Consider the following 22,788-nt stretch of genomic DNA (forward strand, 5'->3'; position numbering starts at 1 on the left):
TTCAAGAGTCAGTGATAGGTGCCACCTGTGACCAACTCAAAAGCACCCAGTCCTGGCCATGATCCTGGCAACATTCTCTGATTTGTGGTGGGTGGAGCAGAGCTCCCAAATTTACTGCCCATGCATCTCGGGACAAACAGAGTTAACCCCCAAGCCTGTAGCTTCACCTGTTAACAACTGAGACTTTGCCTGGCTGCAGCTTTAAATAGTCTGCTGCGTATTCCTTCACTCCTTTTAGATGAGGAGAGTTGGGTTACAAGAGCAGAGATAAATAGTAAAATGAGTGTTGGGTGGTTGTGCAGCTTCGTTCTTCCACTCGTCCACGCCACACTTGGTTTCTCAGGACTCTCCTGACCTGAGGTAGTAGGGAAAATGCCGAAGGTGAAAGTTCCAGGTAGGTCTAAATTCCCACATAGCCTTAGGCAAGTTGGGAGGAAGCCTTCTTTTATGATGAGGCTGGTGCCAATAGCCGGACTCTCAAGAATGGATTCACAAAGCAGCTCTGATTGCCTATTTAAGTTGTGCAGGGCACAGGAGGTGGAAGGAGTGAGAGCTTGAGCCATTAGCCTTCCCAATATGAGTAGTTTGGATAGACAGTCAGGCAAGTGGCTTTTAGGCCACAGAAGTGAAATTGGATGAGACCAATCGATTCAGCAGAACCCAGTTTTGCTGTGTTAAAAATTTATCAGAGGTTGGATAAACTTATACAGGAGCACCCCTAGACATTGGTGTTTGCCAGATAAAAGAGAAATTGAAGGGTTTTCAGTAACCTTTAATGGCTTATCATTAGCAGCAAGGTAATTAAGACATGCACCAGGCTAGTAGCCAAAGGGGGGTTGGATTTAGCTTCTCTCTGTCGGCTCGTAAAAGACCTGAATAAACCCTCATCGGAACATGTTGCCTTCCAACTCTGTGGTTCTGTGCTGTTACTAGCAGAATAGCAACATGGTCCAAGGAAACTATAACAAAACTGATTAGATTTATTGCATTTTTTGAAGCAGCAGCAGCAGCAGCAGCAACTATCCACATATTAAATCTAAGCCTTTGATAAGCTTAAAAATTACATAAATAATCCTTTCCACTTGCTCTTATTTTGTTATGCTCCTAAAGGAACATTTCTTACAGCAAACAAAATGGATTTAAAAAGTGTTTTGTCGCTTTTCTCTTTGTCCAATATTTCAAGTTGTTATCAAAGGGTTCTGTTCTCTCCCCCCCTCCCACCATATTAGAGTACAAAGATGCTTCCCTTTTAAATAAAAATAATAAATATCCACAGCTCATAAATATTCCTACAATGTCCTTGCCACATGAACAGGTAGCCTCAGGTCTGTTGATTTCATTTGACAGAAAGCGAATGGTGCAATAGTTTCCCTTTGAGTATGACAGTTATATTCAACACACAGACCTTGGTTCCAGTTTGTACTTTTGCATGTTTTTTTAAAAGGTGAAGTATAGGAAGTTTTGCTGCTGTATCCTTTTACTTCCTTTGAGCAAATGAGCTGAGAAGATGAATCCTACTGGTAGACATGCTAATAAATTGTCAGGGGAGAATGAAGAGCATTGTAATGGTAGAAATGCTGAATAATGCCCACAGGTGCCTACTAAGAAGACCTGGACCACATTTTTGTGTTGCACTTTCAACTGATATATCGCACTAACTTTTTAAAAAAACTGTCAGTCTGTACCCCCTTCAGATACAGTGGTATCTTCCATGCTTGGAAACACTCCAGCCAAGGGGTCGTACACACTTCTGCTTGACCTGTGATTTGTAGGCATGGATCTGAACGGTTTTCCTCTTGCCTCGCTCTAGCCCCAGGGAAAACACACTCTCTAGTGCTAAATTGGAGCAAATGTCAATCTGGAGAAAACCTGAATTGCTGTTTGCTCTGATTGAGCGCTAATGAGTGGTTTTCCCTGGGGGAAAGCAGTGGAACAAAATCTAGTCTAGGCTGATTTTCTCCTTACCAAACAACTGTTCTAAGAAGTACTACATACTAGGTTTTAGGTTTTAGAATATTTGTGTGTGGAAACTACTGGACTAAAGGATTATCTTTTCATATTATTACTTTGGCATATATGGAAGGTGGTAATCAGAGCCATGCCCCAGACCACCATATGTTCACTTTTCAGAGTTACCATTTGCAAAGAGAGTATTACATTTGTAGGCAAATGTTCCAAATCATGCATACAAGAAACTATATACCTTCAGATGTACAAGCACAGAGTCTGTGAAAACAGTATTTTTGAATACATGGAGTCATTGAGTTCAGGCCCTCACAAGCCCCTTCCATATGCCCACTTGTATCCAAATAAATGCATGGAAAGGGATATTGGTGGTGCCAATCCCAGGTTCTGAGGTAGAATTTAAAAGGCTGCGTCCGTCATATCAGGATGTCTGGGCAAGTTGTCCCAAATTGCTTTCTTAACCGTTCTTCTTTCCCATTGTAGAGCTGTTAAACTACTATGGTATGTAGAGTATATATTTCTGCAAACATTTGCTCATTAAAAATGTTCATTTCTGTATATAAATGTGGACAAGGTTAAAAAAAACTTTAGGTGCTACATCCTGTGATCTGATTACATTTATTTTATTTCACTCTCAAACAGCAGACGAGAAACGTGAGTATAACTCGGCCTTCCTTGTGCCGCCTGCTGCTTTGTTAAGCAGTTGATCATATCCAAAAGACAAATGATCACAGCAACTCAGCGACTGTCCGTTTCTCAGCAGTCATTGCCAGGAGCTATTGATGTATCTGGGGTGGGGAAGAAAGCTTGTATGGGGCTTGGAGGAAGGAAGGGTGTCATAACGGGACCTGCATGGGGTGTGCTTTCCTCATGAGTCTGGATGATTCAGCCCTTCGTTAAACCTGCCTTTTCAAGGAGCTCAGATACCTTCCTTTGAGTTGCAATACTAGAAAGGAACGCTGGAGCCCAGTTCTCTCCACCAAGTCTTTTACCTGGGCACCAACTAAAGGCAGGGACGTGGGTGGTGTTGTGGGTAAAACCACAGAGCCTGGGACTTGCCGATCAGAAGGTCACAGTTCGAATCCACGCAACAGGGTGAGCTCCCGTTGCTCGGTCCTTGCTCCTGCCAACCTAGCAGTTCGAAAGCACGTCAAAGTGCAAGTAGATAAATAGGTACCACTCCGGCGGGAAGGTAAACAGCGTTTCCATGCTCTGCTCTGGTTCGCCAGAAGTGGCTTAGTCATGCTGGCCACATGACCCAGAAGCTGTACACTCTTGGCCAATAAAGCGAGATGAGCGCCACAACCCCAGAGTCGGTCACGACTGGATCTAATGGTCAGGGGTCCCTTTACCTTTACAACTAAGCTGGACCCTCAAAAGCACCCTGCTTGCTGGGAAAAGAGGAACACGAGTGGATGGTTGGAGTTACTTGGTAGTGGGTCCACTTTGACTCTTGGGTTATATAGTTGGACTCTAAGGTTCTCTGCTCATTAAGTTCCTGGTATATGACTACATTTCAGCCTAAAAACTGGGCATTGGCACAGATTGCCCTGCTGAGAAATGGCTGTCTTTCTGGGCTGCCTGGCTACCGCTGGGTGCACAGCTGAGCATGAGCCACATTGCCCAGCAACCCCTGTCCGCAAGGGCATTTGCTGGGAACAATGTTGCTTCCCTGTTCTTGTGGAATTGAGATGCGGATCACTGGCTGCTTTGACAACACAAGAGGTCTCTAGGCAGGACTTAGGAACTCGGAATAGGACGACGACCCCTTATGTCCAACCTTCTAGTCTGGTGTGAGTGTGGACTTCATTCCCCGCTCAATCCCCATGCACATTGTCTGTTTGGAAAGTGGCATTGCATGAACTTGCCATTTGCATGGCCTCTAGCATTCCCATCTCATTGTCATGATACCCTGTGCCCTTCCTGCTTATTCCACTTGCATATCTCCTGCTGAACCAGATTACTTCCCTGCTTCCTCAATGTCCACCATTAAAGCAGTGCTTGCACAAACATGCTCTTCTGATAGCCTACGTGTGTGGATGGATTACAGAGATTGAGATATTAAATTCTTATAGAAAAACATTTTCTCGGCAGCAAAATAGTCACTGATCACCAAAACATTTTACTATATGAATTTAATGTATCCAGTAACTAATCCCATTATTGCAAGGATTTCCATTTGGGCAATGGAACTTTCCCTCCTCCTCCTCCCCACCCCCGTTTCTTCCCCAAATCTGCTCCAAAGAGGTGGAGAAAACTTCAGAACAGATTTAGGGGACGCTCAAAGAAAGTAAGAGAGGGGAGGTTCTGTTGCACAGTCCAAAGTCCTTGCACTAAGAGAACCACTTCGCTGGGTACCACCCAATATCTCTGTTTTGTTAGTCACTGTAATAAATATATGCTTTTAATATCAATTGCATCCTTCCAAGATCCAGAGCAATACACACATGCGCGAGCACACACACACACACACACACACACCCCTGCAGCCTTTTGTATGATACAGTCGTACCTTGTTTGTCGAACTTAATCTGTTCTGGGAGTCCGTTCGACTCCCGAAATGGTTCAAAAACCAAGGCACAGCTTCCAATTGGCTGCAGGAGCTTCCTGCACTCAATTGGAAGCTGCGTCAGATGTTCAGCTTCCAAAAAACATTCACAAACCGGAACACTCCCTTTCGGGTTTGCAGCATTCAGGAACCACAACGTCTGAGTACCAAGGCGTTCGAGAACCAAGGTACGACTGTACTAAGGCTGCAGTTCTGGGCACACTTACTTGGGCAATGGTGACTTTTACTTGTGAGTAAACATGCATAGAATTGGACGATAAAATTGTAAGTCATAGCCAATGCTGGATTCTCAGCAGAAGTGACTGTCCTGCGAAACACCATAACCTGAAAGGTCTCACAACAAGCATACTCAGAAGGACCTGTACAGATCTGTATAACATGGGACTGTACCGGCATACACCATCATTGCTGACTACAACAAGAAACATCATGCAGTCGTCTCAGGCTGTTTGAAAGATCAGAGCCTGCCTTTTGGAGCTCTGACCCCACAGTTATTTGTGAACACTCCTTATTGTGCACCTTGGGATCTCTAAGCAGAAACATCTGTGACTGTTGCCCTTTCCTGTACACATTGCTCTGTGGCAGAAAGGTGATATCCAGGCTCTGATTTCCACAAAAACGGGCTAAGACTACAATGAGGAAGCCCAAAACAGGTAAGACACTTCTTTTCTAAGTCACCCGGTTTCACATTAGCTTGGAATTTAGCTTAGATCCAGTTCATAGTCCAAAGCAGGTTGCACCCACTATGATGATGCCATCTACACTTACTGGCTGAGAAAGCCAAACCTATCAGTCCCAATTCAGCTTCATTCTTATTCTCATTGCCATGGCATCATACTCAGTGTAGAGAGGCACAAACATTTCCAGACTATGGAGAAACACAGACTCCAGCCATCCAGAATCTAGAGCCATGAGTGGATACCAAGCTTGTCAGTCTTCACTTCCATGAAGCATTTATGCACCCCAACACATCCATGATTCATCACTGGTGTTTCACCTTTCCTCACTGAAGCCCTGGAATCTCACTGTAAAAGGTTATCAGTAGAAGTGCTAAGAATACTACCTGCTTAAAACCCTGCAGCGACATTGGGTCAAAGTAGACTATGTTGAGGCTGATGGATCAATTGTGTGACACATGATAAGTAAGCTTTTTAAATACTCTGCAGCCCTGTAGCTGCATTCTCCCCTACAACTATCAAGCTGCACCCAGGAATGTGGTGCAGGTAAGTCTTCAGTTTCAGAGCACATGTGACATATTGTTTTAGCCTATCAGTTCCCTGTCATGCGTACAAAGAGAATGCAGACATGAGGTGGCCTCTGAGTGTACACAGGGCTGGTGTGCTGAGTGACGCAATTGATCTATCCTCCCGCAGTGACCAAGAGCTGGCCTAGTGACCTTCTGCTTTCTCCTGACAGAAACGGATGATGCCATGCGCTCCTTCGCAGAGAAGGTCTTTGCCTCAGAGGTGAAGGATGAAGGGGGCCGGCACGAAATCTCTCCCTTTGATGTGGAGGATGTCTGCCCCATATCACATCATGAAATGCAACAGCATATGATCAAAGAGGAGGAGAGTTCAAGTGACACTGGGAAAAAGTGAGAGTTCTGTGTATGTGTGCATGCGCTGGTGGGATAATGGGAAACTGGGGCTGAGGAAGGAGGAGCCATGAAAGATTGGATGGGTAACCTAGTAAGGTGTGGCTCAGATAGATCCTGTGCCAGATGTGTGCTGATCACAGTACCTCTGAAGCAGCATAATGCAGGCGCCAGATACACTTGCACTCACACTAAGGAAAGGTGGCAACGAATGTGAAAAGAGCTGGTTCCTGAACCTTGGAAGACTTGCGTTTATGGGAAACTACAGAGTGGCTAATTCCAGTCGGAGCAGCCACCAGCACAGAGTGCATTGTCTGTACTAGCACCCCTTAATCATCAGAGCAGACCAAGTGATTAAATATTTTGATGATTAGCTTAAAGCGAAACCATTTGCTCACGTAGATTTTCAAAACTGATGTGGATATAAAACATTCCCCAAGGCACTTGGCTGGAATTGTTGGAAGAGTAGCATTTGCCCTATGTTTCTAGGCATTGAACAGTTTTGAGCAGATATATTCTCAGCCACATTGCCTTCCTATGGAAGAATGGAGTATTTCCATGTGATAATGATGGCAGATAGGTAGCTTTTCACTACAAGCAAGTGTGAAAGCCATGGTCTTATTTGTCCTTTTGATTTCCATAAGTGTGCCAATTGTCAGTACTACCTGAGCAGTGGCACTTTGCTCCTATTCCTCAGTGACTTACTCTGACCCCATAATTTGTATGCTCTGCTTCCTTGTGGAAATGTCTTTAGATGCAGATTACAAATTTGCTGAAGAAGCTAGTCAATTCAGAGAGAAGGTCCAAAACCACACCAGAAAGATGCTAGTTCTGAATATATTCATAGAATGTATAGTTCAGCTTCATCACAAGTGATCCTTGGGCAGATCACAACAACAACAACAAAAGACAATAAAATGTAATTAAAACATACCACTAACACTTCCTCTTTTTGAATTGGAGGAAGAGATAGATCTTCAGTTGGTGCCACAAAATAGGCATGGTAGGTGCCAGCCAGTCTTCAGGGTGCCATTACTGACAAGGCCTTCCACAATACAGTATATAAAGACATTTGTATATTCCTTTGCTACCCCCCTCCAGGATCATGAAATATCAGCCAAACTTTCAATGTAGCCAGAGCTATGGGAAGTGTATGGTGAACTGACCATGCAATACAGATGATTGCTGCCAAAGCATAGACAAAACTATATGAAATGAGTTTACAGTTGTGTTGCTTTCCTTTTCTTCATCCCTCCTAGGAAGAAGAGGCTCTTGCGGCTGAAGACCATTGCACTGCTTGTTCCTACTGCAGGAAAGTCTTCAACCAAACTGTCCACCTTAGATGAGGTCATCTCCAGCAGCGCTTCGTATCAAGCTGTTCCCAAATTCCAGCGTGTTCAGATCACGGGCGACTATGCTGCAGGGGTCAGTAGCTGGAGGTGCCAAACCATCTCCTATCATGGACGAGCCTATTCTGCTGCCTCTTCTTCCATTTTGTTAGATGTGGTACTCCCAATACTGACTTTTCAGTTGCAACATTGCAACATGGGGGGGGGGGGGAGGTAATCCTCCTGTTTTTCAGGGCTTCTCTGAATAATAATAATATTAAAAAGTCTGTTCAGGGCTGGTACACACCATATATTTAAAGCAGACCTCACTTGTAGTTTGTTAAGGATGCTGGGTTTTGTAGCTCAGTGGTAAACTACAATTCCCAGGTTTCTTTGGGGGTGTTTTAAATGTATAGTGTGTGTGCTAACTGCAAGTGGGATCGACAAGGGAAGTAAAATAAAGTGTGTTCAGAGAATTTAAAAAATAGCCCTCCAAAACAAAAATGTCATGAAGTGGATATAATCAAGCATTGTGCTTACAGAGCACTTGGAAAATGTGGTCCACTCCCCTCCTCCAGCACTGCCTTGAGAAAGAATATCTGCTGGCTTTATGCAGTAGATGGGCAACAAAGGCGCATTTATTGGGCACAAACCCCGATCACGTAGAAAAGGCTTGCTGTTCTTTCCAGATCTTCATCCCCCATACTCCCCCCCATTTCAAGTTGCAAGAAACACAGCCCCGAAATGGAATGGGAGGAGGCAGAGTTCAGTGGCACTCCTACAACTAACCTTAGCTGTGTCCTTAGGCTAGCTGTGTCTGTGTTTTGAGTGGCCTAACTTGAACCTGTTGAGAAATAAATCAAATATGGGGGGATTTGCTGGGTCAAGGGATATTGATGAAATTGAAGTGGGAACATCCTGGTGCTCAAAATAGCTCCAACAGCTGGATCCTGCCATGTCCCTGATCGCCTTTCATTTCCAGCCTTGGTGGGTTATTGGAAGACATGGCTGCTGCTGGAATATACTCTGTACTCTCTCCTTCACTCGAGCAACCATACTGGACTCTATCCCACAGACGGCTCCAGGTTTAAGCAAAGTTCTTGCTGTGGCCTCCCTCCTGGGTGGACTTCCTTTGCAGCATTGCGAAACAGTGGTTCTTCTTTCTTTCTTTCTTTCTTTCTTTCTTTCTTTCTTTCTTTCTTTCTTTCTTTCTTATTGTAAGGAGCAGAGAGGTTCCTGTGAATGACAATATCCCGATGTCGGCCATTTTGTTTTCCTTACCTTGGCCCAGGAGTTGTGATGGCCCAGAGCATTGTGGGGAAAATAAAATGGCAGACGCCAGCTAAATGGCAGCCACTAGAGCTCAACGAGGGCAGGCCCTGCCAGGGACATGGGAGCTGCAATAGCTGCCATGTGCTGACGCTGGGCCTGCTTCATTCTCATTGCTATTGTTATCCCCACCACCACCTCCAACCAGGCATGCTGGGAGAGCACTCTTTATAAGGATCTCACAGTGCAAGAGTAGGGAACGTTAGGCCCATGGGCCAAATGTGTCCCCCATGCCTCTCCATCTGGTCACTGGGATACTCCACAGGCCACTCCCTCCCCCTACCAGCCACACTACCTCTCCTCAGGCTACAGCCTTTGCCAGTCTTGCCTCACACTTTCCATGAGCATTTTGGTTTTTGCATGATTTGAAATCTGAGAATCCCCTTTCCTTGCCTGCTGTATTATCTGTATCATTTATTATTCCTATGACAGACCCTCCAAGGGTCTCTATTTTCCAGGGACAGTCCCAGATTTACAGAAGTCATCCTGGTTTCTGATTTGACCCCACAATGTCCCACTTTTCCTTAGGCTGTCCCTATTTTCACTGGAGAAATGTCAGAGGGTTTGGAATAGGGCATCCCCATTTTCATTGGAGAAATGTTGAAGGGGAAGTCTCTATTTTCATTAGAGAAATGTTGGAAGGTGTGGAATAGGGCTAAACTGCCCTTTTGTGGTTTTCAGCACACCTGGGTTTTCCCCCCTTTTGTTTTGTAATTTCTGTCTTTTTTTATCAGTGCAAGAAGTTTTAACAAATATTTCCACAGGTGACAGTGGAGGATTTTGAAGTGGTCTGCAGAGGCCTGTACCGTGCCCTGTGTATCCGGGAGAAGTACATGCACAAATCTTTCCAGCGGTTCCCCAAGACTCCCTCCCAGTTCTTGCGCACTATTGAAAGTGAGGTGTGGAAGTCAAATGACGACCTGCTTCCAGGTAAGTACCCAGGCAGGCTGTGCAGGCTGTACTGGGTGACTGGGCTTGTGGGTGTGTCCCAGAGCAAGACAGCAGGTGTATGGAGGGCACTGTGGAGAATTGCATTAGCTGCTTTAATCTTTTTTTAAAAAAACAAACAAACCACACTCCTGTCTGTGCAGAGCTGGTGTGCTGAGCATGCAGAACACTTACGAACATAGGGAGCTGCCTTAGACTGTTGGTCCAACTGGTTCAGTATTGTTTACACTGGCTGGCAGCAGCAATCCAGGGTTTCAGACAGGAGTCTCCTCCAGCCCTGCCTGGAGATGGCCAGGGGTTGAACCTGGAGTCCACTGCCTTCCATTCAGATGCTCTACCACTGAGCTATGGGCCTTCCTTACTTAGAAGTAAGAGCACAGTGAGAGCAGCTTTCTGCCGGGGCCAGTGAGAGCCAGGCCTTTGCAAAGACTTGAGGAGAGGAGCTTCCCAGATGGAGTTGTAGAGGTTTGGCACACACACCCCCTCCACCTTGGCTCACATTCTTATCTGAGCAAGTATCGTTTTGGATTTACTGTAATACTGTCAGGTAGTCAGTGAGTCTGAATGACATGTAGCCTTGGCCTTAGGGCTGTATTTCTTGTGCTGGACTTCTTTCCAGTGTGCAGTATCATGCCATATTTTGGCTTAGCTTTGGTGACTCACCCAGTCTACCATTTTCAATCTCACCCCCCTGTTTTCCCATGTTACAAAGAACAGCCTGGCCTAAGTGGAGTTCTCATGCTTCTATCACACAGGCTTGTTCATAACAGGTAGGAATATAGGAAACTCCCTTTCACCGCATCATCTAGCCTGCTGTTGTCTACTGTGACTGGCAGAGGCTTTCCAAAAGACATCTTAGCTAGGGTTCCTTCATACCATCCTCCATCTGATCCTTTTTTTTTAACTAGAGAGGGCTAGAATTGAGCAAGAAACCTACTGCATGAAAAACATGTGCAAAGGGGTATTTTTCTTAGTCTGCACCTGAATCAGACTTTAATTCTCTGGTCTAGACTTCCATGATATCAGCTCCATCTACATACAACATGAAAAGGGGCCTGTGAATCAAATGAGGATATGATGTAAAGCAGGAATAGCCGACAGGGTAACCTTGGGATGCTGTTGGACTTCAACTCCCATCAGCCCTAGCTACCATGGCCAGTGGTCAGGGGTGGTGGGAGCTGTAGTCCAGCAATAAATGAAAGGCACTGTGTTGGCTAGCCCTGGTGTGAGGTATGAAAAGCCTAGGCACCCATTATCTTAGGGCTAGAGCACTGACCGTGCTGCTTCTCCTTCTGCCTTTCTGGACTGCCACAGCAAAAGGCTGCACCTTTGAGGAGGAGGCAGGACTTTCCCATTTCTGGGAATGCTTTTCACTACACACTCAAAACAAAAGATATGTGCAATTACTAAAACACACCTAAGCTTGTTATTAGTCACGCAGAATAAATTGGATTTTAGGATTGTGCTACAAGAGGCGGCATCTTGTTAAAGGATACTCGTGCAGTCGGGAGCCAAAATTAGCTAAAACAAAGACAGAAATGGTAGCAAAAGCATCTGCATGCAGGGGATGGATAGTGGTGGCGTTCTCTCATGGGGATTTCAGCCAGTCTCAGTCCCGGCAGTCATGTGGTTTCCTTAGCTGTGCAGAATTTAATTCTTGTAGGTTGATAGTTGTAAGACAAGCATGCTAAAGACCCCCAAGCCTTTTCCTTTGTCCTTCTCTTGTTCAACGTTAGCGCATTTCCCTCTTGATTTTAGTGTTCTCTCCCCCTGTGAAGAAAGACGAAGATCCCTTCCAGTCTGGCAACTTGCCCGAGAATCTGGGCTACCATGTGGAAATGAAAGAAGGTGTGGTATACATCTATGCTGACAAAGCTGCTGCTGCCAGGGGAGAGCCCAAGGACCTGCCCTACCCTAACCTGGATGTCTTCATTGATGACATGAACTTCCTGCTGGCCCTTATAGCTCAGGGACCTGTGTAAGTGTCTCGGAGGTGTGGCCCCTTCGCGCATAAGCAGGGCCAGCCCAAGAGATCCAAAATCCAAAGGGCACCCAGCCTGCAATGAAAAATGTAACAGTGAGCTAACAACCAATGTGCTTCCTTTTATTGATGCCCAGGGTTTGCTGCCTAAGGTGCCTGCTGCTGTCCTGGGTTTGCCCTGAATAGGAAAAGGGCAAAAGTCAAGCCACCCCAAGGCAGCACGCATATATCCCTGTTGCAATGACTTCTGCTGTCTCGGGTCACTTGCTCTGGAATGTGACCTTTATCAAGCTGTCGTGTGACAGCAGCAGGGTTACTTCTGGCTGGCAAATGTTGGTTGCGTTGGCAAGCTGGTGAACCTGGGCTCGGTCACTTATTCTGCGAGTGGCTTATTCGAGACGATGCTCTTTCCTTTGACTGTTGCAGCAAAACCTACACACACCGACGCCTTCGGTTCCTCTCCTCCAAGTTCAGTGTGCATGAGATGCTGAATGAGATGGAAGAGATGAAGGAGCTGAAGAACAACCCCCATCGGGACTTCTATAATTGCCGTAAGGTGAGGGATCTGTCCAAGGTGTTGCCTCCTCAAGCAGGAGTGGCTGATCTTTGTCACCCTCTGGGGCTGCAGATCAAAGTGGGTGTGGCCAAAGTGTAGATGTGAGTGTGGCCAATATTTTTTTAAAGGGCAAATTTTGCGGGATCATAAAAATTACAGCAAAGGATATTTATTTTATTATGTGAACTGCCATGAGACCTCTGGGTATAGGGCAGTATATAAATTCAAATAATAATAATAATAATAATAAATGGTCAGTATCTTTTTTAATTTAATTTTTTTTTTTTAATGTTTATTCGTAATGGATGGATTTGGGGGTTTGGGGGATTAACAAAACCTTTCGGACCCAGTGCTGCCAGAAGAGAAGTAGTCAGTAAACATATTTTTAAATATTATTATTTTAATTTACAACATTTGGGGGGGCCTTGGATGGCCACAAACCCCCCACACACATGTGGCACCGTAATATTACCATAATATCACATTCTGGCCTCCCTCTGCAAAATCAGTGGGAGTGCATTAAGAGGTACAAAAATGTCTGGTGTCACAGTGGAAGGCCAATAGGGGCAGTAAATAAAATAAAATAAAATACAGCATTTAACTATTATTTTTTAAAGGCAAACTGGAGAGGGTTGTGGGGGATGAATGAGACCTGCAAGTTGTGGGTTAGGTACCCTGGCCTTAAGGTACAATGATGTACCTCATCAGTGCCTCCTCCAATATCATTGCTGTGGTGGGTTCTGTGGGAGGGAGGCATCTGCAGTCACCATCACCTCCTAGGCTGACCTTTCTCTTCTCTTAACAGATCGACACGCACATCCATGCTGCAGCTTGCATGAACCAGAAGCACTTGCTGCGATTCATTAAGAAGTCTTACCGGGAAAATTCTGAAAGGGTTGTGTACAAATCCAAGGACAAGACCTTGACGCTCAAGCAGCTTTTTGAGCAGCTCAATCTTCACCCTTATGACCTGACTGTGGACTCCCTTGACGTCCACGCAGTGAGTCCTGCTTTTCCTTTCCAGTACAGGAGATCTCCCACCCTTCCCCATGGTCTCTGTCATATGACTGGCTGTGGCTAATTACTCCCCCCCCCTGCTGTTGCTGCCCCGCCATCTCTACCTCCTACAAGTATTCTTTGCTCTGTGCATCTAGCCAATGACTTCTCCTCCTCCTTCTCCGTGTCACAGGGCCGGCAGACCTTCCAGCGCTTTGACAAGTTCAACGCCAAGTATAACCCGGTGGGTGCCAGTGAGCTGCGTGATCTCTACCTCAAGTCTGAAAATGCCATCAATGGCGAATACTTTGCCACCATCATCAAGGTTAGAGACTATGGTATGCAAGGGTTTGTGTCTGTGCGGCTGGTAGACTGAGAATAAGGCCAGTTCATGGAAGTAGATCAGGTAATCCCTTTCCCTTTTTATTTCGCAGGAGGTTGGCTCTGACCTGGAGGATGCCAAGTACCAGTACGCAGAGCCACGGCTCTCCATCTATGGGCGTTCACCGGAAGAGTGGCCAAAATTAGCCAGCTGGTTCAACGCACACCGTGTTTATTCACCCAATATGAAGTGGATGATCCAAGTGCCCAGAATCTAGTAAGTACTGGCGGGGGCAAAGTTTGATCAGGTCAGAAGTGCCAAATTCCATGTATAGATCTGATTAATCTAGATTCCTCCTCTTTCATTCATTATGGGCCCCTCCATGCACCCTACCCCTTCAGTACTTCCCTTCTCTCCCCTATCTCCTGGCCTGAAAGTGAAGGTTTCTCTTCCTTTCCATGCCTGTTTCCTAGTGTGTTGCCTATGGTCTTGGGCAGGTGCAGTGGAGTGGGAGAATATTGGATCCTTCAAGGGGACTGGACTCAGGGGATGCCATCTACAAGGATTCTGGCTCAGGTCTTATGACCACTAGTCTCAGGTTCAGTAGCAGGAGCCTGGCTCAGTTCCTTACCTGGTAGTATCATAGCCCTGAGTTTGGCTGGCTCTTCTTCCTCTGACTCTGATTGAGTTCAAGGCCAGGGCCATGACACTATCTGGATTTTCTTTGGTTTCCTTTGGGTTCTATGGGGCAAAGCAAAATGAGCAGGGAGCTGGGACACAGCTGGGACAAAGTATGTGCTTCAGGACTGAGTTCACTTGCTTCATCTCAGTTGCTTCTGCCATTTGCAGCCCGCTTACATTTTCCTTTCTCTCAAACGTCCCACGTAAGTGATGTGGAAATGAGCAGAAGTGTTTCTGTCTCCTCTCAGTGATGTGTTCAGGTCAAAGAACTTTTTGCCACACTTTGGGAAGATGCTGGAGAACATTTTTGTGCCAGTATTTCAGGCGACAATCAACCCACAGGACAACAAGGAGCTGAGTGTGTTTCTGCGCCATGTGAGTACTGTTGCCCAGAGGCACCTTGGGCCTAATCCTAGGTAGTGACAGGCTTTGCTCTTTGAAAGTAGGTGACAGAGTGGCCAATACAGCACCAGAAACCCGAGGGTGTATCTAAGTTAGCATATTGTCAACCAGATCTGGCCAAGGGTCCACCTCACTGAAGGTGATGCCTGGTAGATACTACATAAGAAATGACAACACCTAACCACTACTGGATTCCAGTCTTCCAGCTTCAACAAGGTAGCACCTTGGACAGAGGTGGCTACTCTGTCCCCCTGCAGCAGAGGGTGACTCTTGGGTGATGGGAATTAGAGGTTATCGGCTTCATGTTATTTGGTGAAGGTGGACTTGCTTTTGGAGTTGGTCCCTTCCTCAGAACCAATTGTACGATTTGCAGATTACCGGTTTTGACAGTGTGGATGATGAGTCCAAGCACAGTGGACACATGTTCAGCACCAAGAGCCCCAAGCCGGAGGAGTGGTCCCATGAGAAGAACCCCTCCTATACATACTATGTGTACTACATGTATGCCAACATCATGGTCCTCAATCATCTCCGACGGTGAGTCCCAGCCTGGGCAGAAGGATTATTGCCAGGTGAAAGGCTTCGATTACAAATAACCTGCGCCAACATTTAGTACAGTGTTTCTCAAACTTGGGTCTCCAGCTGTTGTTGGACTACAGCTCCCTTCATCCTTAACTATTGGTCCTGCTAGCCAGGGATGATGGGTGTTATAGTACAACAACAAGTTTGAGAAACCACGGCTTTAGCAGGAGTAACACTCCTAGTTCTGCTGGTTCTGATAAGACCTCCCACTAACCCTGACTAAAGCATATTGCATTTCAAGAGCTTGACGGCATCAATCCTTTGCCTTCATTGATCCAAAGCCCCAAGAGGCACAGTTCCAGGTTCTGCTAGACTTAAATGCTTGGATTCTAACCTGCCTTCTGTAAATGAAACAGAATTCACATCTACATAAAAGAGGTTTGCCGCCTCTTCTCTCCCTCTGCAGCCTCCTGCATTTCCCCAAAATCTGCTCTTGGGGATTGGGGGGCCCTTAGGAATGGTGCAGTAGGGAGCTCAAGATGAAAGGGGGAGTTGGTGAAAGCCACTCCTCCTTTATGTGAACTGAGGACTAAGTAAGGATCCAATCTAGTGTTGGCAAAAGTAATGACTTCATATAATAAGACCAGGACTGCTGAAATAATCTCTCTCAGATATTTATATATTTTTTCCTTTGCTAGTTTGAGAATGGGTTTTATACACCATAATAATACTATTAAAAGAGTTAATGAGACTGGGACCTAACTAAATATTATCTGCAGACAACTGTGATGAAACAAGACAGGTGCTTTTATAAAGAAGAGGAAAATGCTTTAAGAAAGGTCAATTTAATACAAAGAGGCAGTGAAGGATTGCTTAATCCTTTCTGTGCTTGCAGCTTCTCTCAACCAAACTGCACCCCCAATTTATCCCCCCCCCCCCGCCCTGCATGAGTTTCAAACATGTATTAACTTTGTGGGCAGAAAAGCAACTGGATTTATGTGGCTGTGGAGCAGAGAAGTTACAGTACACTCATCTGCATGTTAACATGGATTTTTATCATTCACCAATGCAAAGCACAAAAGTGAAGTCCCTGCTGCTTGCTAATCCCAGCATTACACCAGCATGTTTGGTCCCTTCAAGTAGAAAGCTGTCTGGGGCCATCTGATGGTTGCTTCCTAAATCATGCTAGATGTGTCCAGTGATCTGGGTTTTGCATAAAGGCTGCCTTGTCACCCTCAGGGAACGTGGAATGAACACTTTTCTGTTTCGTCCTCACTGTGGAGAAGCTGGTGCTATCACCCACCTGCTGGCTGCCTTCATGACTGCAGATAATATCTCCCATGGTCTGAACCTCAAGAAGGTTAGTTGCAAGATGTGCTGGGCTGTGGAGATCCCCAGGTGTCCTTTCATGCTCATGTTACACCAGTGGAGTTATCACTGATCCATCTAGCCCATTCTCGGAGCATCCCTTTTCAAGGGAGCCTTGTGACCTGGCAGAACTTGATGGGACTCCTCCACAAGCTGCTGATGTCTCCTAAGTGTTAAGATCCTGCCATGGATGTTTGGTGGGCCCAGAACTGGGAAAGTCTGGATTTTGTACTTGGCATGTGGTGCTGAGAAGTAACTAAGGAACAGTGCAGGCAATTCTGCACTGCATCTAGAGCACAGAGACAAAATGACTCCCATTTAGAAAGAACCTGGAAGCCCATTCTCATGATGTTTGTCGGGAGGGAATAGAGGTCCTGATACCTGCCTCGGTTTGATCTATCCTTGCCATGTCTCTTTGCAGAGTCCTGTGCTGCAGTATCTGTACTACCTAGCCCAGATCCCCATTGCCATGTCCCCACTCAGCAACAACAGCCTCTTCCTAGAATATGCCAAGAACCCACTTCTTGATTTCCACCAGAAGGGCTTAATGGTGTCTCTATCCACTGATGACCCTATGCAGTTCCACTACACCAAGGTAGGCTTTCCTAGGATTGCTGTTTGCTCTCAGAAATGTGAGGGCAGCTAGCGTTCAGGGGGATACATTGCAGCTTCTGCGATAACCTTTGCAATGGCTACACTTTGTATTTCACTTTTTATTCCCCAGGAGCCTCTCATGGAAGAATATGCCATTGCTGCCCAGGTCTTCAAGCTCAGCACCTGTGACATGTGTGAGATTGCGCGCTACAGTGTTCTGCAATCTGGCTTGTCTCATGAGGTATGGTGTTTAATGGAAATCTCAAAGGGGTATAGAGTGCTCCCTGATATGGGTGATTTAGCAGCACCAAGTCACTGCTGTTCTGCTTTGAGCTCCAAGTGGAATAACAATTCTGGTTCTAGACTTCTAACAATCTGTAGCCAAATGATCAGTACCACTTTCCTCAGCTGCCATTTTGGGAAGGGAGGTTCATTTGGAAAAAAATTTTTGGGGGGAATAGTGCTAAATACTGCCTACTCACTGCATCTAGTATGGTTCCTCACTGCAATGGTCTCCCCACTGCAATCTAGGGGGTGGGGGAAAGGAAAAAAAAAGAAAGACAATGCTATTTGGAAAAGGAAGCATTGAAGTAATATAGCCAATTCCTAGAGATGGAAATGGCTAGTTCGAATTCTGTAAAATTTCTAGGCCATCTACACCAGGGAAGACTGTGGAGATTTTTCACTGAATTTTCTGACTATGGAGAGAGGAAAAAAGTGAAAGGTGGAACATGACAGATTGATGTTTTATCTTACAGATGCTTTGTCAAAACTGAGCTAACTAAGTGTGGCTATTCCACAGTATGTACCCTGTGGCTGTGTGAAAGTAGATCACTGCCTCAGGGCTTAGTGGCTGGGAATATAACTAGGGTTGAGCAAACAAAAGAGGGAATATAACTAGGGTTGAGCAAACAAAAGAGGGTACAAGAAAGCAGTGGAAGCAATAGGGTTTTCTTTTTATGGAAAAGGTGATGGGAATGGGAGTCTGAGTGAGGGGGTGGCTCTCATTTACTGTATCATTTCCACAGGAAAAGCTCCATATTCTGGGAAAGAATTACCAAGAAGAGGGGCCTCAGGGCAATGACATCCGCAAGACCAACGTGGCTCAGATCCGCATGGCCTACCGCTATGAGACATGGTGCTATGAGCTTGATCTTATAGCCGAAGGGCTGAAAAGTATTGAATAGAACCATATGGCAGGCTTGAGCAGTGCCATTCAATGCCAGGCAACTGTAGAGATGGAGAGTGAGGGATTATTGGCCCCAACACTGTTGTTTCAAATTACATACAGTCTAAAAGAAATTACGTGCAGTGTGTTTACTAAACTCTTTGCGCTCCTTCATTCTGCGAGCAAGGTGCAGTTTGCGCTGCATCCTGGGTATCTCTTGCCATGAATACCACAAAGATATTTATGTGAAAAGGAATCCAGGAGCCCCTGTTTCCTGGTGTGAACTGTTGTATTTTATTTCAGTGCTTTGTAAAAAAAAAGTAGGAACATAGGGTTAAAGTGATCCACACAGCCCCTTGACAACGATGCAGGCAGGCAACACTGCAGGCACGTTAAACAAGTCATTGTCTCACTGCCGCAAGCCATTTAAAGGGCAAAAGGAGGCCACGTCCACAAAGAAAATGACTGGATTTTGTAGTGCAACAGGCACACTCTGGTCTGTATGAGGGACCCCCAGAGGCTTGATAAGGGCCTTAATTTTGATGCCTCTGATGAAGTAAAAATCCACTGGTGTTGACCCATGCAATAGCACAGACTGTCTCATACTACAGAGCACCCTGTACTTTGTATAGGACAGCAGATATGCTTACATGTTCCACCAACCTCTGTCTCCCTTCCTGGGGCAGAATGCTTATTAAATGATTTCAGGATGATCAGCTGGGTGGATGGGGGTTATAGGTTCTCAGCAGATTGGTGATTGAGTAGAGATTTGCATCCCTATTGTGTTACTGAGCTGGGAAGTGAGGTTTAAAGTTCTTAGCCAGGCCCAGCACCCTGATGAGGATGCAAATCTTTTCCTCCCTGCTCATCAGATTAGTTATCTGGTGTGTGATTTGTAGCTCAGCTCTGCCATGGAGAGGCACACTGCATTTTTTCTACTCTTGTAGCAGAGGCTGAAGCAGGTCAGTTTCTGTTTCACTCAACCCCAACAGACCTTCCCTTTCCCCTCTTGGCTGACACTCAATATTATGTGGCTTCTGGACAGAGGCAGCCCACCCACAAGGCAGGGTGAAGCATCTGCCTCAGGCAGTGGAAGTGTAAGAGGTGGTGTTCTGTCTGCCACATTTCTTCTGCTGCCATGAGGGGGGCATTACAGTGTGCCATCAGGGAGAAGCTGAGTGGCAAGGCTTGAGGAGTGCCCCGATTCCCGCCAGGTTCAGTGGGAGCCAGGGCATGGTGGTAGCAGACATCAGGGTGAGGACACAGTGGGAAGAAGAACAATTCCTGTTTCAGCTCATGTGCCGAAATGGGGTGGGCCACCCCTTCCTCTAAGCAGCCTCTGTCCTCACCAAGCTATCTTGTTTTTTGTTTTTAAATGTTTTGCACTTTTCATTATCCTCATCTGCTTATTTATTTGTATGCCGCTTCCCCATAAGATTGAGTACAGAGTGCCTCACAACGTCAAATGTACAGTATAACAATTCAAGACATTAGAAACAATTATATTCATCATATTGATAAGTACAGAAAAGCAATCCATACAACGTTGTCTAAAACAATACAAATAATCTATAACCTAATTCAACAGTTTAAACTAAGTGTTCCATAGGTAAAGGTAAAGGTACCCCTGCCCGTACGGGCCAGTCTTGTCAGACTCTAGGGTTGTGCGCTCATCTCACTCTAAAGGCCAGGAGCCAGCGCTGTCCGGAGACACTTCTGGGTCACGTGGCCAGCGTGACAAGCTGCCTTTGGCGAGCCAGCGCAGCATACGGAACGCCGTTTACCTTCCCGCTGATAAGCGATCCCTATTTATCTACTTGCACCCGGGGGTGCTTTCGAACTGCTAGGTTGGCAGGCGCTGAGACCAAGCAACGGGAGCGCACCCCGCCGCGGGGATTCGAACCGCCGACCTTTCGATTGGCAAGTCCTAGGAGCTGAGGCTTTAACCCACAGCGCCACCCAACAGGACAAATTCATTGAACTGAAACTAAACGGAAGAGAAAATGACAACAGTACAAAAATAGCATGGCATAGTGGTTAGAGTGTATGACTAGGATCTGGGAGAGCAGGGTTCAAATCCCAACTCAGGCATGAAGCTTGCTGGGTGACCTTGGGCCAGTCACTGCCTGTGAGCCTAATCTACTTCATAGGGTTGTTGTGAGGCTTGAATGAGGACGGGAAGAACCATGTACGCTACCTTGAGCTTCACAGAGGAAAAGGTGAGAGATAAATGCAAATAATAATAATAACATATTTCTGTTTTGTACTTCTGCACACCCGAGCATGCTGTTTCACAGGGCCTCCATTTTGTCTGCTCTTCTCTTGGCACTCAACCACCTGAGCTCAGTATTAGTAGGGAACATACGGAGTATTGTACAGTGGTACCTCGGGTTACATACTCTTCAGGTTACAGACTCCGCTAACCCAGAAATATTACCTCAGGTTAAGAACTTTGCTTCAGGATGAGAACAGAAATTGTGCTCCAGCAGCGTGGCGGCAGCAGGAGGCCCCATTAGCTAAAGTGGTGCTTCAGTTTAAGAACAGTTTCAGGTTAAGCACAGACCTCCGGAACGAATTACCATATTTTTCGCTCTATAACAAGCACCCGACCATAACATGCACATAGTTTTTAGAGGAGGAAAATCCGTAGGCATGCCCTCCATAACACGCACAGACATTTCCCCTTACTTTTTAGGAGGAAAAAAGTGAGTGTTATGGTGCAAAAAATATGGTAAGTACTTAACCCAAGGTACCACTGTATTGCATTTTCCCAGGTACCAAGCAGTCTGTAACCTTGAGTGGAAATGTGTAACAAAGAGCTTTTTCGAACTGGTAAAAACTAATTGTGAATGTGCAGAAAAGCCCATGGTATGTTTCAGCTGTGATCAGATTGTAAAATTATTTCTGACAGCTGCTCTTGTCTCTCTGAACTGTCATCACCACACAAAGTACCTGTTGCTCCAGATTCCTTTGTCTATATTCAGAGTTCTCATAATAGAAAGTTGCTCTCATAATATAAAAGTTGAAGGAAAATGGGAGGGAAACTTGAAACATCAGTTATATAATTTATAGTCATCTTAGGTTTCTGAATTGACATGGGAAATAAGTGAGGACCAGTGTGGTGGTATGATTCAAGTGTCTGCCTGGAATCTGGGAGACCAGGGTTCAAATACCTGCTCAGCTACAAAGCTCCCTTAGTGACCTTGAGCCAGTCACTGCCTTTCAGCCTAGTCTACCTCACAGGGTTACTGTGAAGATAAAATGGGGAGGGAAAAATTCAGAAAACACAAACAGGATGTGAGGCCAAATGGCAGTGAAATCCTTGGAGTACACATAGAGTTAGCACAGATTCTGCCTCTTTCATTTCATGGCTATGTTGCTTTGCAGTTTCGAATTTTCTCTATACCTGGGCGTGCATACATGTGTGTCTGCACACACATATATTCATCATGCCACTGATCTAATCCATGAAAGATTTTCTTGCTGTTGCAGCTGTCAGCTGCCTTACTGGCTGATATTTCATAGTTACACATTGCCACCTGCTGACTGCTGCTGCAGTAACTCACACAGAAGACTTGAATTCACTTCTTTGCTCAGAAGGTTGGATGGTACTGAGGGCTCAAAAGGGGCCAAAATTAACACCAATGTCTCAACAAATGAAACTGATCTGTAGAAAATGTATCTTGAAAAAAGAGACATTGCACATACTTTTGTAAACCAGGAAATCTTTAATAAAAATACATTTTTAAAAAAGAGGGGCCAAAAATTCAAGACTATTCCACATATTGTGGGTGATTAGTGCTAATGAGTGGCAAAACAGGAAGACCTCAGAAGTTTGAAAACTTGAAAAGATAAGTGTCCTACCTTCTGGCCAGCAACGTTTAGCTTTTGTTTTTGAAGCATGGTCATAATAAGCCGCCCTGTATAATTAAACAAAATCCTGTTTGGGCCTCCCAAACCAAAGCCAAACAATTCTACTACTAAGGAGATCAAAGGCAGAGGCTTCAAAATAGTCCCCTGGTGGCCCTACAAGTTCTTGAAGACAGCAGAGATCCACATCTAGGGACCCACCAAATGCAGCTCCCCAGATATGCAATATGACATACTAAGGACTTGACTCCCCCTACATTTTTGTACAAACAGCGCTGCTTTACGTTCTATTGGGAGTTGGAACCCTGGGACCCAGAGTGGCACCAAACTAGGAGGTTGCAGTACTGGCACTAGTCAAGTTGACTGTAATTTGTTTTAATTGATTTTAGTGTTGTATTTTGAAATGGTGGTGACTCACGCTGGGTCCTTATGGTGAAGGGCAGGTGAGAAATCAAACAAATCACCACCACCACAACCACTTCAAGTCTCAGTCACACATCTAATTCACACTTCACTGTTTGGATAGTGACGAATTAGCAGGCCACCTCCCAGCTTAATGAAAATAAACCAAAACTGCTCTAGAAATCACATCTGC

General features: G+C 45.5%; 1 protein-coding gene across 8 annotated transcripts; it reads left to right on the forward strand.

The window, feature by feature from the left end:
• Positions 1 to 235: 235 nt before the first annotated feature.
• Positions 236 to 18,457, forward strand: AMPD1 (adenosine monophosphate deaminase 1). 8 transcript variants are annotated; one of them, XM_083444346.1, is made up of 15 exons: positions 236 to 398; positions 5,951 to 6,128; positions 7,388 to 7,553; positions 9,550 to 9,715; positions 11,492 to 11,711; positions 12,141 to 12,270; positions 13,076 to 13,270; positions 13,460 to 13,591; positions 13,701 to 13,864; positions 14,518 to 14,644; positions 15,045 to 15,208; positions 16,433 to 16,553; positions 16,983 to 17,156; positions 17,286 to 17,396; positions 18,184 to 18,457. In XM_083444346.1, exons 2-15 carry the CDS (start codon positions 5,965 to 5,967, stop codon positions 18,340 to 18,342), a joined length of 2,193 nt encoding a protein of 730 aa, XP_083300472.1. In that variant the 5' UTR covers positions 236 to 398; positions 5,951 to 5,964; the 3' UTR covers positions 18,343 to 18,457. The 8 variants fall into 8 exon arrangements, with proteins under 8 accessions (XP_083300472.1, XP_083300470.1, XP_083300469.1 ...); XM_083444344.1 differs by having other exon boundaries at positions 236 to 394; XM_083444343.1 differs by having other exon boundaries at positions 301 to 394; positions 5,927 to 6,128.
• The last annotated feature ends 4,331 nt before the right edge of the window (positions 18,458 to 22,788 follow it).

Source organism: Podarcis tiliguerta (genome assembly GCF_965153285.1).
Source record: "Podarcis tiliguerta genome assembly, chromosome: 6".
Lineage (NCBI taxonomy): Eukaryota > Metazoa > Chordata > Lepidosauria > Squamata > Lacertidae > Podarcis > Podarcis tiliguerta.